Raw genomic sequence first — 14,013 nt, forward strand, 5'->3', positions numbered from 1 at the left:
TACAAAAAAAAGAAAAGAAAAGAAAAGCCTGTAGGTCTGTGAAATCTGCAATGTACTGACTAGACAGATGAAAATAGATATGATTGAATTAATAAATATAAATAAGAGTGAGCCTTCTACAACAGCAGGAGCAATGCAGGATCTTTAGTTAATCTATTCTTTCTTCATTTCCTCAAGATCAACGCAGCCTTTTCTCATAAAGAACAACAATGATATGATAACACCTCATGTCTGTACAGCAATTTTTATTTTTTCAAAGAAGTTTTTTTCTGTTCTCACAGTATCATTGTTAGGAAAATAGAACAGGTAGTTTATTTTTATATCCTTCAAAAATTGTATATGCATTCACTGAGCATAACTTACAAAAAAGGGGAAAAATGAGAAGGTAATGAGTATTAGACTTCAGTGAGTACTTAGACTAGATTATTTTTACTATATTTAAAAATTCATGTTTTTAAAAATATTTTCTTATTGCCACTTAAGTATATCCAAACTTGTAAAACTGTAAATTTATTATCCACTTTCTAAGCATTGTAAGAAGAGAGAAATAAAAGATTAATTTAGTGTAGAGGTCAGTGTCATGGAGATTTTCATTCTTTCTTTGAAATCTATAAATCAGTGTTATTTACCTAAAATTTGTAAATGTAAAGTATATGTTATAATTGCTTACACAGTATTTTCTGAGCATCATATAGGTATCTTTTTCTACATGTGACACTCAAAACATACATGATAATTTACCATATATTGAAATTAGTATATTCAATGATATCCTCCAAATTCAGAAAATGACAATGTACTGAACTGTAGAATTTGATATTAATAAAAATTTCATGGAATGATATTATATTCAATAATTCTGTGTCACATATAACCACTGACTTGATTAAATCTTAAACAATAAATGTAATTCAAAACTTTTATTTTGGACTAGAAGAATTCAATATGATTATTTTAAGAGTTAATTGGTTTCTTCCAGACAAATTAAAATCCAGTGATCACTTTTCTGCATATATTCTATTCTTGATGTGTCTGAAGAAACAAACAGTTAATGAGAATTGCAAAACCTGAAAAAAAGGGAAACAATAAGAGATCAAAATGTAATCAGTAAGAATAATTTGTAAAGTTAACGCCACATAATCACCAAAATGTATTCTGCAAAGGGAAAAGGGAGGAAGGAGGGTGAGACCATTTCCAAGTAAGGTACATATCATTGTGAATAAGAAAGAAGTCAGCAGAGTAAGTCTTGCAGGGTAGCCCAGCTGTCACCAAGCTCATTTACAGAGAGGGTGAAAGAATAGACTTCTCAGTTTTAATGACATGGGCTATCACTGGGCTAGATGCTGTGATAAACTGCTGATGTTTTGTGTTCATCATTTTTCTAACATCATCACTTCCAAAAAACTGCCTCTTTTTGTTACAGGATCATGAAAGATGGTCTGGAAAGGGTAGATGATAAACTGGAACCCAATAACATCCCCCATTCTGTCTTATCTTAATTGCCTCAGGATGAATACAATAGAGAATAAACATTTAAAAGGAGTATCAATGCTTATAAGACTGTCTTGTTTACCACCATCCTGAGACTAAACACTCTTACCAGCTGAAAAGCATTTATGGAACTTTAGGTGAGGGCCCTGGTTGTTTTTCAGTTGCTAAGTTGCGTCCTGGTCTTTCTTTGCACGCCAGGTTTCCCTGCCCTTCACCATCTCCCAGAGTTTGCTCAAACTCATGTCCACTGACTTGGTGATGCCATCCAGCCATCTCATCCTCTGTCACCCTCTTCTCCACCTGCCCTCAATCTTTTTCAGCATCAGGGTCTTTTCCAATAAGCTGGCTCTTCACATCAGGTGGCCAAAGTACTGGAGCTTCAGCATCAGTCCTTCCAATGAATATTCAGGACTTATTCCCTGTAGAATTGACTGGTTTTATCTCCTTGTCCAAGGGACTCTCAAGAGTCTTCTCCAGCATTACAATTCAAAAGCATCAATTCTTCAGCATTCAGCCTTCTTTATGGTCCAATTCTCACATCTGTACATGACTGCTGGAAAAGCCATACTTTTGACTATACAAAACTTTGTTGGCTAAGTGATGTCTCTGCTTTTCTGTCTAGATTTGTCATAGCTTTCAGGGAGCAAGCATTTTTTAATTTCATGGCTACAGTCACTGTCTACAGTAATTTTGGAGCCCAAGGTAAGAAAATATGTCACTGCTTCCACTTTTTCCCCATCTTTTGCCAATGAAGTGATGGGATTGGCTACCATGGTCTTGGTTTTCTGAATGTTGAGTTTTAAGCCAGCTTTTTCACTCTCCTCTTTCACCTTCTTCAAGAGGTCCTTTATTTCCTCTTTGCATTCTGCCGTTGGAGTGGTATCATCTGCATATCTGAGGTTGTTGATACTTCTTTGTGAATCAACGTAAATTAAATTTGCTATCCTATTTTGGCCAAATCACATGTTATATATTTATTCTGTTATACTCTACACAATAATAATCTATACAGTCTTACAATTTCTTTGAACCCATACCCTTCACTAGCTTTTATTGGTCTTCACTGGGACTGGAGAATTAAGTACTATTTCTGAACCTCAGTTTTGTAGTTGGCACCCTGGAAGTCAAGGAATATGTAGATTTTTGCTTCCCATTGTGTCTCTTGCATCTAGTACAGCACCTGACACGTAGTAGGTGTTCCTCCCCCTTCCACATTTATTGAGTGAATGAATGAAGCAATGAATGAAAAAGCGTATGATTGAATAGATTTACTAATGTCAAACATCTGCCTATATTTAAGAAATTTGCCAGTGTACACACTGCGCATCATGGTCAACTCACTGCCAAGATATAAAGTATTTTTTTTTAATCACAAAGAAATGAAATCACTACCTCCCAGGAGAACAACTTATTTTTTTTATAAAGCCATTTAAAAAATGTGTTTATATATTTTTGAACATGCCATGCATCCTGTGGGATTTTGGTTCCCCAACCAGGAATCGAACCCAAGCCCCCTGCATTGGAAGTGGGTGTCTTAACCAACTGGACTGCCATGAAAGTCCTGGATGACAATGATTTCCAGGCTCCACCAAGGCTGATCTAAGGATATTGCCCTCAGTTGGGACCTCCTGTGTGTGAACAGTTTCAGGGTTCTGGCTCCTATTGGACTAATTAGTCTCCTTAGGTCTCCATCTGGTTGTTCTACAGTCTATCCCATATACTTTATACTTAATTTTTTTAAATCTTTAAACATATAAACAAAAACTTACCTCTGAAGCCAAAAGTCCAAAGTTAATTCCAATTAATGTCAAAGCATTAGCATGATACCATGTGTTGATTTTATTTTCACAACCCTAAGGAAAAGAACTTACTTAGATTGACTTGGAGATATAAATGGTTTCATACATAATTCCATTACAGAGAAGAGACAAAGAGATTAGTAACGTATCAAAGTCTAAAAAGCAAGTCAACATCTAACTGGAGACTGGACTTTTAGCCCAGAGCTGCTGCTGCTGCTGCTAAGTCGCTTCAGTCGTGTCCGACTCTGTGCGACCCCATAGACGGCAGCCCAGAGGGCTCTCCCGTCCCTGGGATTCTCCAGGCAAGAACACTGAAGTAGGTTGCCATTTCCTTCTCCAGTGCATGAAAGTGAAAAGTGAAAGTCAAGTCGCTTAGTCGTGTCCAACTCCTAGCAACCCCATGGACTGCAGCCCACTAGGTTCCTCCATCCATGGGAATTTCCAGACAAGAGTACTGGAGTGGGTTGCCACTGCCTTCTCCGTTAGCCCAGAGAGCTTCCTACAATAGCAGGATGCCTCAGCTGCTACTTTTTAAGTTGCTAAGATGTTGTCAGGTAGTTGAAATCAGAAATTTATTAAGTTTTGAGAGGGATTTAATTTTCTGAACACTACTGAAATTCAGCAGGGCATATACATTGCCTAACATGATATTTCCCAAAGAGAACCTTTCTTGGAGAATCCTCCAAATGGAGATTCCTTAAATGGAAATTCCTTAAGTGGAGATTAAATGGAATTCTTAAATGGAGAATCCTCCATTTCTCTATGAATGAATTATGTTATTGAAAGACATCTTAAAATTAGAGTAACATCAATATAGAAACTAAACTACACAAAGTATTCGAAGTTATTGGATGGAAATCCCTAGTTTATCATGTCCTATATGTGTAAAGAGCAGTTGCTACAGATGAACCTCTTCTCTGATTTCTGCCACCTTTATGTGAACACTACCCTTGACACATCTGGGATTTCCTCCCTTAGTTTTTTGCCAAGCCTCATGCCTCTTTATTTCTGCTGTTGCAGTTCCTTTACCAATCCTATACAACGGAGATTCACCAAAAGGATCTCCTCTGTCAAAAGATGGCTGAGGAGAGAGTTAATGGAATCCCAAGTTCTAGGCACACTTAGATCACATATTCCAGAAAGTTTAATGACTTTGTTATGTAACTGATACAATCCACTTCGCTGTGCTTTCATTAGCAAGGTGCTTAAGAACCTAATAACCATGAATGGCATTGTTTTTAATACAACAATTTGCTCAGGATTCTAAAATGACTTGCAACAAAACAAAACAAACAAAAAACAAAACAAAACAGGGTACTGTGAACACTTGGAGAAGCCTTGGCTTATATTTACCTGTAGGTACGTTGCATTCAGTGGCTCATCACAAAACCACTTTCTTAATGTAGAATTTGTGCAAGAACATGGCACCTGTTCTGAATTTTCTTTATTCTTGTTCTTGGTCCAGTCTGAGTAATTTTTTAGGCCACAACACTGAAACTAGAAAAATGATTCTATAAGTTTTACTATAGAATACTCAAAATGCAGTTAATTATATGACTCCTATGCTTCTCAAAGTGGTTTTATGATAAATTTATTAATTTATTCTGCATTGAATTATAACAGATTAAACAAATATATTTTCGTTTGTTTAAACAAAAATATTTTTGTTGCTATTGCTGCTATGGTTGATATTAATCAGAATTAAAGATCTCTACTCATATAAGTGAGCTATGTTTGAATGAAATTGTTATATCTGGATTTACCTTATAGCATTCAGGATGAAAGATATACTGGATTTACTAAATCATATTTAGAGGCAGAACATAGGAGGGAGAATCCCTTGAGCCATACCTTCTCCTAACTATAACAGTTTTCTTTGTGATTTAACCAAAATATGCTGCCATATATGTTTAATATATAGAGAGACTCAGGTTATTTCTACATTCTTAGGGTTAATGTAAGATGTTAACTTTATATTTTGTATGCTGTGAAAAGCTGACACACACACAAAAAAACCCAAAGGTTATAAGGAAAAGAGTCATAGAAGTGATCAATCATCTATGAAATGTCTCATTTCCAATCCTATCAAGTTGAGTTGAAAGGATGTGAAAGAACCAGCTTATATATTTGTCACCTAGAAAATAAGAGAAAGTTAAAGTGAGTAGATCATTATTTTCTAAACTTGTTATTGAAAGTTATAGCATCAGTACCACCTATGTATCAGTACCACCATAGTCACAGAAAACTAGTCAATCTAATCACACGGACCACAGCTTTGTCTAACTCAATGAAACTAAGCCATGCCCGTGGGGCCACCCAAGATGGGCGGGACACAGTGGAGAGGTCTGACCGAATGTGGTCCACTGGAGAAGGGAATGGCAAACCACTTCAGTATTCTTGCCTTGAGAACCGCATGAACAGTATGAAAAGGCAAAATGATGCGATACTGAAAGAGGAACTCCCAGGTCATTAGGTGCCCAGTATGCTACTGGAGATCAGTGGAGAAATAACTCCAGAAAGAATGAAGGGATGGAGCCAAAGCAAAAACAATACCCAGTTGTGGATATGACTAGTGATAAAAGCAAGGTCCAATGCAGTAAAGAGCAATATTGCATAGGAACCTGGAATGTCAGGTCCATGAATCAAAGCAAATTGGAAGTGGTCAAACAGGAGATGGCAAGAGTGAACGTCGACATTCTAGGAATCAGCGAACTAAAATGGACTGGAATGGGTGAATTTAACTCAGATGACCATTGTATCTACTACTGCGGGCAGGAATCCCTTAGAAGAAATGGAGTAACCATCATGGTCAACAAGAGTCCAAAATGCAGTACTTGGATGCAATCTCAAAAATTACAGAATGATCTCTGTTCGTCTCCAAGGCAAACCATTCAATATCACAGTAATCCAAGTCTATGCCCAACCAGTAATGCTGAAGAAGCTGAAGTTGAATGATTCTATGAAGACCTACAAGACCTTTTAGAACTAACACCCGAAAAAGATGTCCTTTTTATTATAGGGGACTGGAATGCAAAAGTAGGAAGTCAAGAAACATCTGGAGTAACAGGCAAATTTGGCCTTGGAGTACGGAATGAAGCAAGGCAAATGCTAATAGAGTTTTGCCAAGAGAATGCACTGGTCATAGCAAACACCCTCTTCCAACAACACTCTACACATGGACATCACCAGATGGTCAACACCGAAATCAGATTGACTATTGCAGCCAAAGATGGAGAAGCTCTGCTGCTGCTGCTTCTAAGTCGCTTCAGTCGTTTCTGACTCTGTGCGACCCCATAGACGGCAGCCCACCAGGTTCCCCCATCCCTGGGATTCTCTAGGCAAGAACACTGGAGTGGGTTGCCATTTCCTTCTCCAATGCATGAAAGTGAAAAGTGAAAGTGAAGTCGCTCAGCCGTGTCTGGCTCTTAGCGACCCCATGGACTGCCTACCAGGCTCCTCCACCCATGGGATTTTCCAGGCAAGAGTACTGGAGTGGGGTACCATTGACTTCTCCAGGAGAAGCTCTATACAGTTAGCAAAAACAAGACCGGGAGCTGACTGTGGCTCAGATCATGAACTCCTTATTGCCAAGTTCAGAATTATATTGAAGAAAGTAGGGAAAACCACTAGACCATGCAGGTATGACCTAAATCAAATCCTTTATGACTATACAGTGAAGTGAGAAATAGATTTAAGGGACTAGATCTGATAGAGAGAGTGCCTGATGAACTATGAATGAGGTTCATGACACTGTACAGGAGACAGGCATCAAGACCATCCCCAAGGAAAAGAAATGCAAAAAAGCAAAATGGCTGTCTGAGGAGGCCTTACAAATAGCTGTGAAAAGAAGAGAGGGAAAAAGCAAAGGAGAAAAGGAAATATATAAGCATCTGAATGCAGAGTTCCAAAGAATAGCAAGAAGTGATAAGAAAGCCTTCCTCAGTGATCAATGCAAAGAAAGAGAGGAAAACAACAGAATGGGAAAGACTAGAGATCTCTTCAAGAAAATTAGAGATACCAAGGGAACATTTCATGCAAACATGGGCTCGATAAAGGACAGAAATGGTCTGGACCTAACAGAAGCAGAAGATATTAAGAAGAAGTAGCAAGAATACACAGAAGAACTGTACAAAAAAGATCTTCACGATCAAGATAATCATGATGGTGTGATCACTCACCTAGAGCCAGACATCCTGGAATGTGAAGTCAAGTGGGCCTTAGAAAGCATCACTACGAACAAAGCTAGTGGAGGTGATGGAATTCAGTGCAGCTATTTCAAATCCTGAAAGATGATGCTGTGAAAGTGCTGCACTCAATATACCAGCAAATTTGGAAAACTCAAGCAGTGGCCACAGGACTGGAAAAGGTCAGTTTTCATTCCAATCCCTAAGAAAGGCAATGCCAAAGAATGCTCAAACTACTGCACAACTGCACTCATCTCACCCGCTAGTAAAGTAATGCTCAAATTTCTCCAAGCCAGGTTTCAGCAATACGTGAACCGTGAACTTCCAGGTGTTCAAGCTGGTTTTAGAAAAGGCAGAGGAACCAGGGATCAAATTGCCAACATCCCCTGGATCATGGAAAAAGCAAGAGAGTTCCAGAAAAACATCTATTTCTGCTTTATTGACTATGCCAAAGCCTTTGACTGTGTGGATCACAGTAAACTGTGGAAAATTCTGAAAGAGATGTAAATACCAGACCTCCTGACCTGCCTCTTGAGAAACCTGTATGCAGGTCAGGAAGCAACAGTTAGAACTGGACATGGAACAACAGACTGGTTCCAAATAGGAAAAGGACAACGTCAAGGCTGTATATTGTCACCCTGCTTATTTAACTTCTATGCAGAGTACATCATGAGAAATGCTGGGCTGGAAGAAACACAAGCTGAAATCAAGATTGCCGGGAGAAATATCAATAATCTCAGATATGGAGATGACACGACCTTTATGGCAGAAAATGAAGAGGAACTAAAAAGCCTCTTGATGAAAGTGAAAGAGGAGAGTGAAAAAGTTGGCTTAAAGCTCAACATTCTGAAAACATTCTGGTCCCATCACTTCACAGGAAATAGATGGGAAAACAGTGGAAACAGTGTCAGACTTTATTTTTTTGGGCTCCAAAGTCACTGCAGATGGTGATTGCAGCCATGAAATTAAAAGACGCTTACTCCTTGGAAGGAAAATTATGACCAACCTAGACAGCATATTGAAAAGCAGAGACATTACTTTGCCAACAAAGGTCCACCTAGTCAAGGCTATGGTTTTTCCAGTGGTCGTATATGGATGTGTGAGTTGGACTGTGAAGAAAGCTGAGTGCCGAAGAGTTGATGCTTTTGAACTGTGGTGTTGGAGAAGACTCTTGAGAGTCCCTTGGACTGCAAGGAGATCCAACCAGTCCATTCTAAAGGAGATCAGTCCTGGGTGTTCTTTGGAAGGACTGATGCTAAAGCTGAAACTCCAATACTTTGGCCACCTCATGCAAAGCGTTGACTCATTGGAAAAGACTCTGATGCTGGAAAGGATTGGGGGCAGGAGGAGAAGGGGACAACAGAGGATGAGATGGCTGGATGGCATCACCAACTCGATGGATATGAGTTTGATTAAACTCTGGAAGTAGGTGATGGACAGGGAGGCCTGGTGTGCTGCAATTCATGGGGTCGCAAAGAGTCGGATACAACTGAGCGACTGAATTGAACTGGTCTAAACTCAACCAACTATGTTTCAGTATGTGCCAACAATCTTGCCACAGTCCTGGAAACGTTGAATGACTAACATAGTACTTTAGATACTGGGTACTGAAAGTTAGTTAAACAATCAAATCTACATATACTATCTCAATGCTCAATGATATTCATGGCTAGGAGACATAAGTTGGATTCTCATTAATGACAGTGATGTCATACATATAGACATGTTTTTGTGCTGCTGCTGCTGCTAATTCGCTTCAGTAGTGTCCAACTCTGTGCGACCCCATAGACGGCAGCCCGCCAGGCTCCCCCGTCCCTGGGATTCTCCAGGCAAGAACACTGGAATGAGTTACCATTTCCTTCTCCAATGCATGAAAGTGAAAAGTGAAAGTGAAGTTGCTCAATTGTTATCCTGATTTATCAGTTAATTACCATAGGATGGTTTGATACACTGCTATCTGTTATAATGCTATCTGAAAATGCAATACCTTTTCAGATCACATACACCAAAGAAAAAATAAGGTGAATAAAATCATTTATAATACATTTAAATTCTCCTAATAAGCTTTTCTGTTATTAAATATACTAAAGATAGTAACTGTTTATGTGAAACTCTGGTATAGCACTTGAGCACAAGTGCTATAGATTGTCAGGGACTGAATTCTGGCTGTGCCATCTATTAGCCATGTGGCACTGGCTAAGTTATGAATTTCTCTACTTTCATCTACAAAATGAAGATAATAGTTCTTATCTCATTAGATTGAGGGGACTAAATGAGTTAATATATGCAAAGTGCCTAAAAAGGGACCTAGGCCTATGAAAATGTTTGCTATTTTTTTTTTAATCAAGCATTTACTATGTTCCTGTGCCGATCTATTCTTGTAACCATTTGGCTGACTACACACATTCCCTTACCTTGCCAAGAAATATCTGAACAGTGAAATAATAATCCTAACAACATAAGCTGACAAATATTAGTTGCCTACTGTGTCCCAGATGCAAGGCTTTCTATGTATTATATATATATATATTACTTCCTTTATTCTTGACAACCAGAGGTAGGGGTTATTCTGCCTATTTTGTTAATATGGTACCTGAGGTTAAGAAGATTTCTTATTCAGGATCATAAAGTTACCACATGGCAAACCTGATGTTCAGGCTCAAATGGGAACCATCAGGATACTCTGCTGCCCAGCAGGGACTGGGCTTGGAATTTATCTCCCCCTGGATGCAACCGAGTAGGTTACTGTTATACTTGGCAGAAGACTCCCAACACTTTTATAGATGAATCTAGGTTAAAATGACCAGACATCAATTGACCCAGAAAAGCAGATACACCTTACAAAAGAAGAGTAAAACTCAAGATCTGTAAGTTTAGACAATCCTATCCCACCTCATTTGTTTAGAAGAAATACAAGAACCTCTCATTCATGTGCCCATCCCCTGTCCTTCCTTGTCTTCCCATTTTTCAGCTGTCACCTTTGGTGTCTAATTTTTTACTTTTATGATAATTTCATCTTACCATTTTCTGCAGAGCATTCAGAATCACCCACTTGGGTACATCTTGAGGAAAATCGTCAGATCCATACTCAGAAATGATGGAATCAATTTTATCATGCCATGCTTGGTGAACCTGTTGAAAATTTTATTAAAAATGAAAATTTGATAGAAACTTCCCTTATGCTTCTTCATAAAATGTATTCAGACTCAGTTTGTTGTTTTCAACTTATTTCTAAGTGTTTTTTTTCTTCCTATCATTATTTTTAGCAATGAGCAAATGTGAATCCCTATGGTATTTTACACTGTGATCTATAGGAAGGCTACATTAGACTTCTTTATGAGGAAGAAAGTTATGTGCTGCTCTCCTCAGTGCTGAAAGGTCTAACATTTCTTCTCATAATCCCAGGAAAAATTGTGAAAGACTTATAAATGGAAAAGATGACTGAGGATCTTTTCAATGAAAACTAGGTTTTCTCTAGTATACGTTCAGGGTTCTCTGATTCTATGAGTCTGTACTTTTCACAGTTTTTAATTTATTTTACAACTTTGTAAGTTGTGCATTTGTTGGTCTCAATGTCCCAATTCAAATGATTCTTTGTTGGAGAGAATTGCTGATGAATTTTTCCTGGTGGGGATGAAATTGATCCCTTTCCTTTCGAAGTCAGTTTTTATGTCAGTTCTTCTCTTTGTACTCTCCTTCTAATTGGTTTTTATATCTAAACTAGTTCCCACATTAATCAAGGTGTTAAATAAAATTATTGACCTGAATCTACTGTATATTTTACAAGAAATACATTTTCAATTTAAAAATTATCTTTTCATAATGCTAAAGCAAAAACAATCATATCTGAAAGTTTGGGTGAAACTGCTATTTTGTAATCTAGATATTGCATGGGTAATTTTTAATAGGAACTTATATAAGCATTTAAAAGTTTATATGGCTTTCATAACTAAGTCCTAATTTGGTCCTAAAAATAGTAAAAGGTAGAAATTCCAGATAGTATTTTCATTTTATGAACCATGATACAGATACTCAGAGAATATGATCATTTCCTTTGTTTACATGAAAGAAGAAGAGGTGTGAATTCTAAAACTAATTCATTTGAAATCTAGTCTAATACTTTCTCATTATCATATGCAATCTTTGAATAATGAAAACTAAATAACTGGTTGGAATACTACAATAATTAAGACATCTGTACAAGTAAAACTCTTACACACTTACATCTAAGAAGATTAGAATGATATAATGTGTTATTCATATAATCTATTTCACATATTCTCTGAGTTAACTTTTATTCAGAATAGAAAATGATGCTTTTCTAGTTTATACTGTTGTGATAACAGGGAGACATATCCTCATTTACCTTTTAAAGCTTAACTTGGGAGATTGAGAGTGACTATGAATCACACTTTAGTATATAAGAGTAAAAATGATTTTCATATATAATCTAGGTTACTACTATAAAAATAAAATTCCCTCAAATATTCAATTTGAAAAATATCCAGTGAAGCCCTAGGGCATCTCCAACACTGAGTCAGCATTCAGTTCAGTTCAGTTCAGTTCAGTTCAGTTGCTCAGTCGTGTCTGACTCTTTGCGACCCCGTGAATCGCAGTACACCAGGCCTCTCTGTCCATCAACAACTCCCGGAGTTCACTCAGACTCACGTCCGTCGAGTCCGTGATGCCATCCTGCCATCTCATCCTCTGTCGTCCCCTTCTCCTCCTGCCCCCAATCCCTCCCACCATCAGAGTCTTTTCCAATGAGTCAACTCTTCACATGAGGGGGCCAAAGTACTGGAGCTTCAGCTTTAGCATCATTCTTTCCAAAGATCCAAGGACTGATCTCCTTCAGAATGGACTGGTTGGATCTCACTGCAGTCCAAGGGACTCTCAAGAGTCTTCTCCAACACCACAGTTCAAAAGCATCAATTCTTCGGCGCTCAGCCTTCTTCACAGTCCAACTCTCACATCCATACATGACCACAGGAAAAACCATAGCCTTGACTAGATGGACCTTAGTCGGCAAAGTAATGTCTCTGCTTTTGAATATGCTATCTAGGTTGAACATAACTTTTCTTCCAAGGAGTAAGCGTCTTTTAATTTCATGGCTGCAGTCACCATCTGCAGTGATTTTGGAGCCCCCCAAAAATAATGTCTGACACTGTTTCTACCATTTCCCCATCTATTTCTCATGAAGTGATGGGACCAGATGCCATGATCTTCGTTTTCTGAATGTTGAGCTTTAAGCCAACTTTTTCACTCTCCTCTTTCACTTTCATCAAGAGGCTTTTTAGTTCCTCTTCACTTTCTGCCATCAGGGTGGTGTCATCTGCATATCTGAGGTTATTGATATTTCTTCCGGCAATCTTGATTCCAGCTTGTGTTTCTTCCAGTCCAGCGTTTCTCGTGATGTACTCTGCATAGAAGTTAAATAAGCAGAGTGACGATATACAGCCTTGACGTACTCCTTGTCTTATTTGGAACCAGTCTGTTGTTCCATGTCCAGTTCTAACTGGGGCTGCCTGACCTGCATACAGATTTCTCAAGAGGCAGGTTAGGTGGTCTGGTATTCCCATCTCTCTCAGAATTTTCCACAGTTTATTGTGATCCACACAGTCAAAGGCTTTGGCATAGTCAATAAAGCAGAAATAGATGTTTTTTCTGGAACTCTCTTGCTTTTTCCATGATCCAGGGCATGTTGGCAATTTGATCTCTGGTTCCTCTGCCTTTTTGAAAACCAGCTTGAACATCAGAAGTTCACGGTTCACATATTGAGTCAGTGTTGTAAATGACATAAAATATTTAAAAGCTTGTGAGAGCTCAATCCAGTTTGAACTGTAGAAGTCAAGGTGATATAAACTAAGCCGCTATCTCTAGGACTGGCTAATAAGTGTTAATTTAGATTCTGTCATTTGGCCATGATATATTTTACATGTATTTCTCTGCTCAAAACCTCAGTTTCTGTTCTAGAAAGCAAGACTTACAATGCATCTCTAGGATTTGTTATGAGATCAGTAATATAGTGCCAATAAAGTGCCTATCACATTCTTTGGCACATGGTGGTTATTATTAAATGATAGATTATTCTTAAAATAGGTGGAGAGGAGTATCTGAATAATAAATAAATATGGGTGACATTGATTAACTATATCCATGTGTTAAAGGCCCTTAAGTCTGATATTCAGGTTCTATCACCAGGTCCAAAAGTTAGAGGATGATGTGTTGGGATCAAGACAGCTTTACAGGACTCACTTGACTGTGTGTGCATGCACACATACATGCACACACATTTTTTCACGTGGAGAGAAGAAATTTTAGATATAAATGCCAAGTCATTAACAATAGGCCCTAGGTAATTAGATACCCAGGACAGATGCCAAGCACAAGAGAGGAAATGAAGTTAGAAAGCAATGGTGCTATATAGAAAAGATTTTGTTGAAGTTTGGCCATTAATTAAGAGTTTAGATATATATATATTTCACATATATATATATCACATATATATATATTCATTTGCTTTGATTTTATATATATAT

General features: G+C 38.0%; 1 protein-coding gene across 4 annotated transcripts in view; it reads right to left on the reverse strand.

Annotated features, from left to right (window-relative positions):
- Positions 1-228: 228 nt before the first annotated feature.
- TSPAN19 (tetraspanin 19) overlaps positions 229-14,013 on the reverse strand; it is a 31,477-nt gene continuing 17,692 nt past the window's right edge. For all 4 annotated transcript variants that reach the window (XM_004006233.6, XM_042246575.2, XM_004006232.6 and 1 more), the window contains 4 exons: positions 10,496-10,606; positions 4,644-4,787; positions 3,261-3,344; positions 229-1,067 (listed from right to left, as the gene is read on the reverse strand). In XM_004006233.6, the coding sequence (XP_004006282.2) occupies positions 999-1,067; positions 3,261-3,344; positions 4,644-4,787; positions 10,496-10,606 (408 nt within the window). In that variant the 3' untranslated portion in view covers positions 229-998. The remainder of the gene's footprint in view (positions 1,068-3,260; positions 3,345-4,643; positions 4,788-10,495; positions 10,607-14,013) is intronic.

This window comes from Ovis aries, chromosome 3 (genome assembly GCF_016772045.2).
Source record: "Ovis aries strain OAR_USU_Benz2616 breed Rambouillet chromosome 3, ARS-UI_Ramb_v3.0, whole genome shotgun sequence".
Taxonomy (NCBI): Eukaryota; Metazoa; Chordata; class Mammalia; order Artiodactyla; family Bovidae; genus Ovis; species Ovis aries.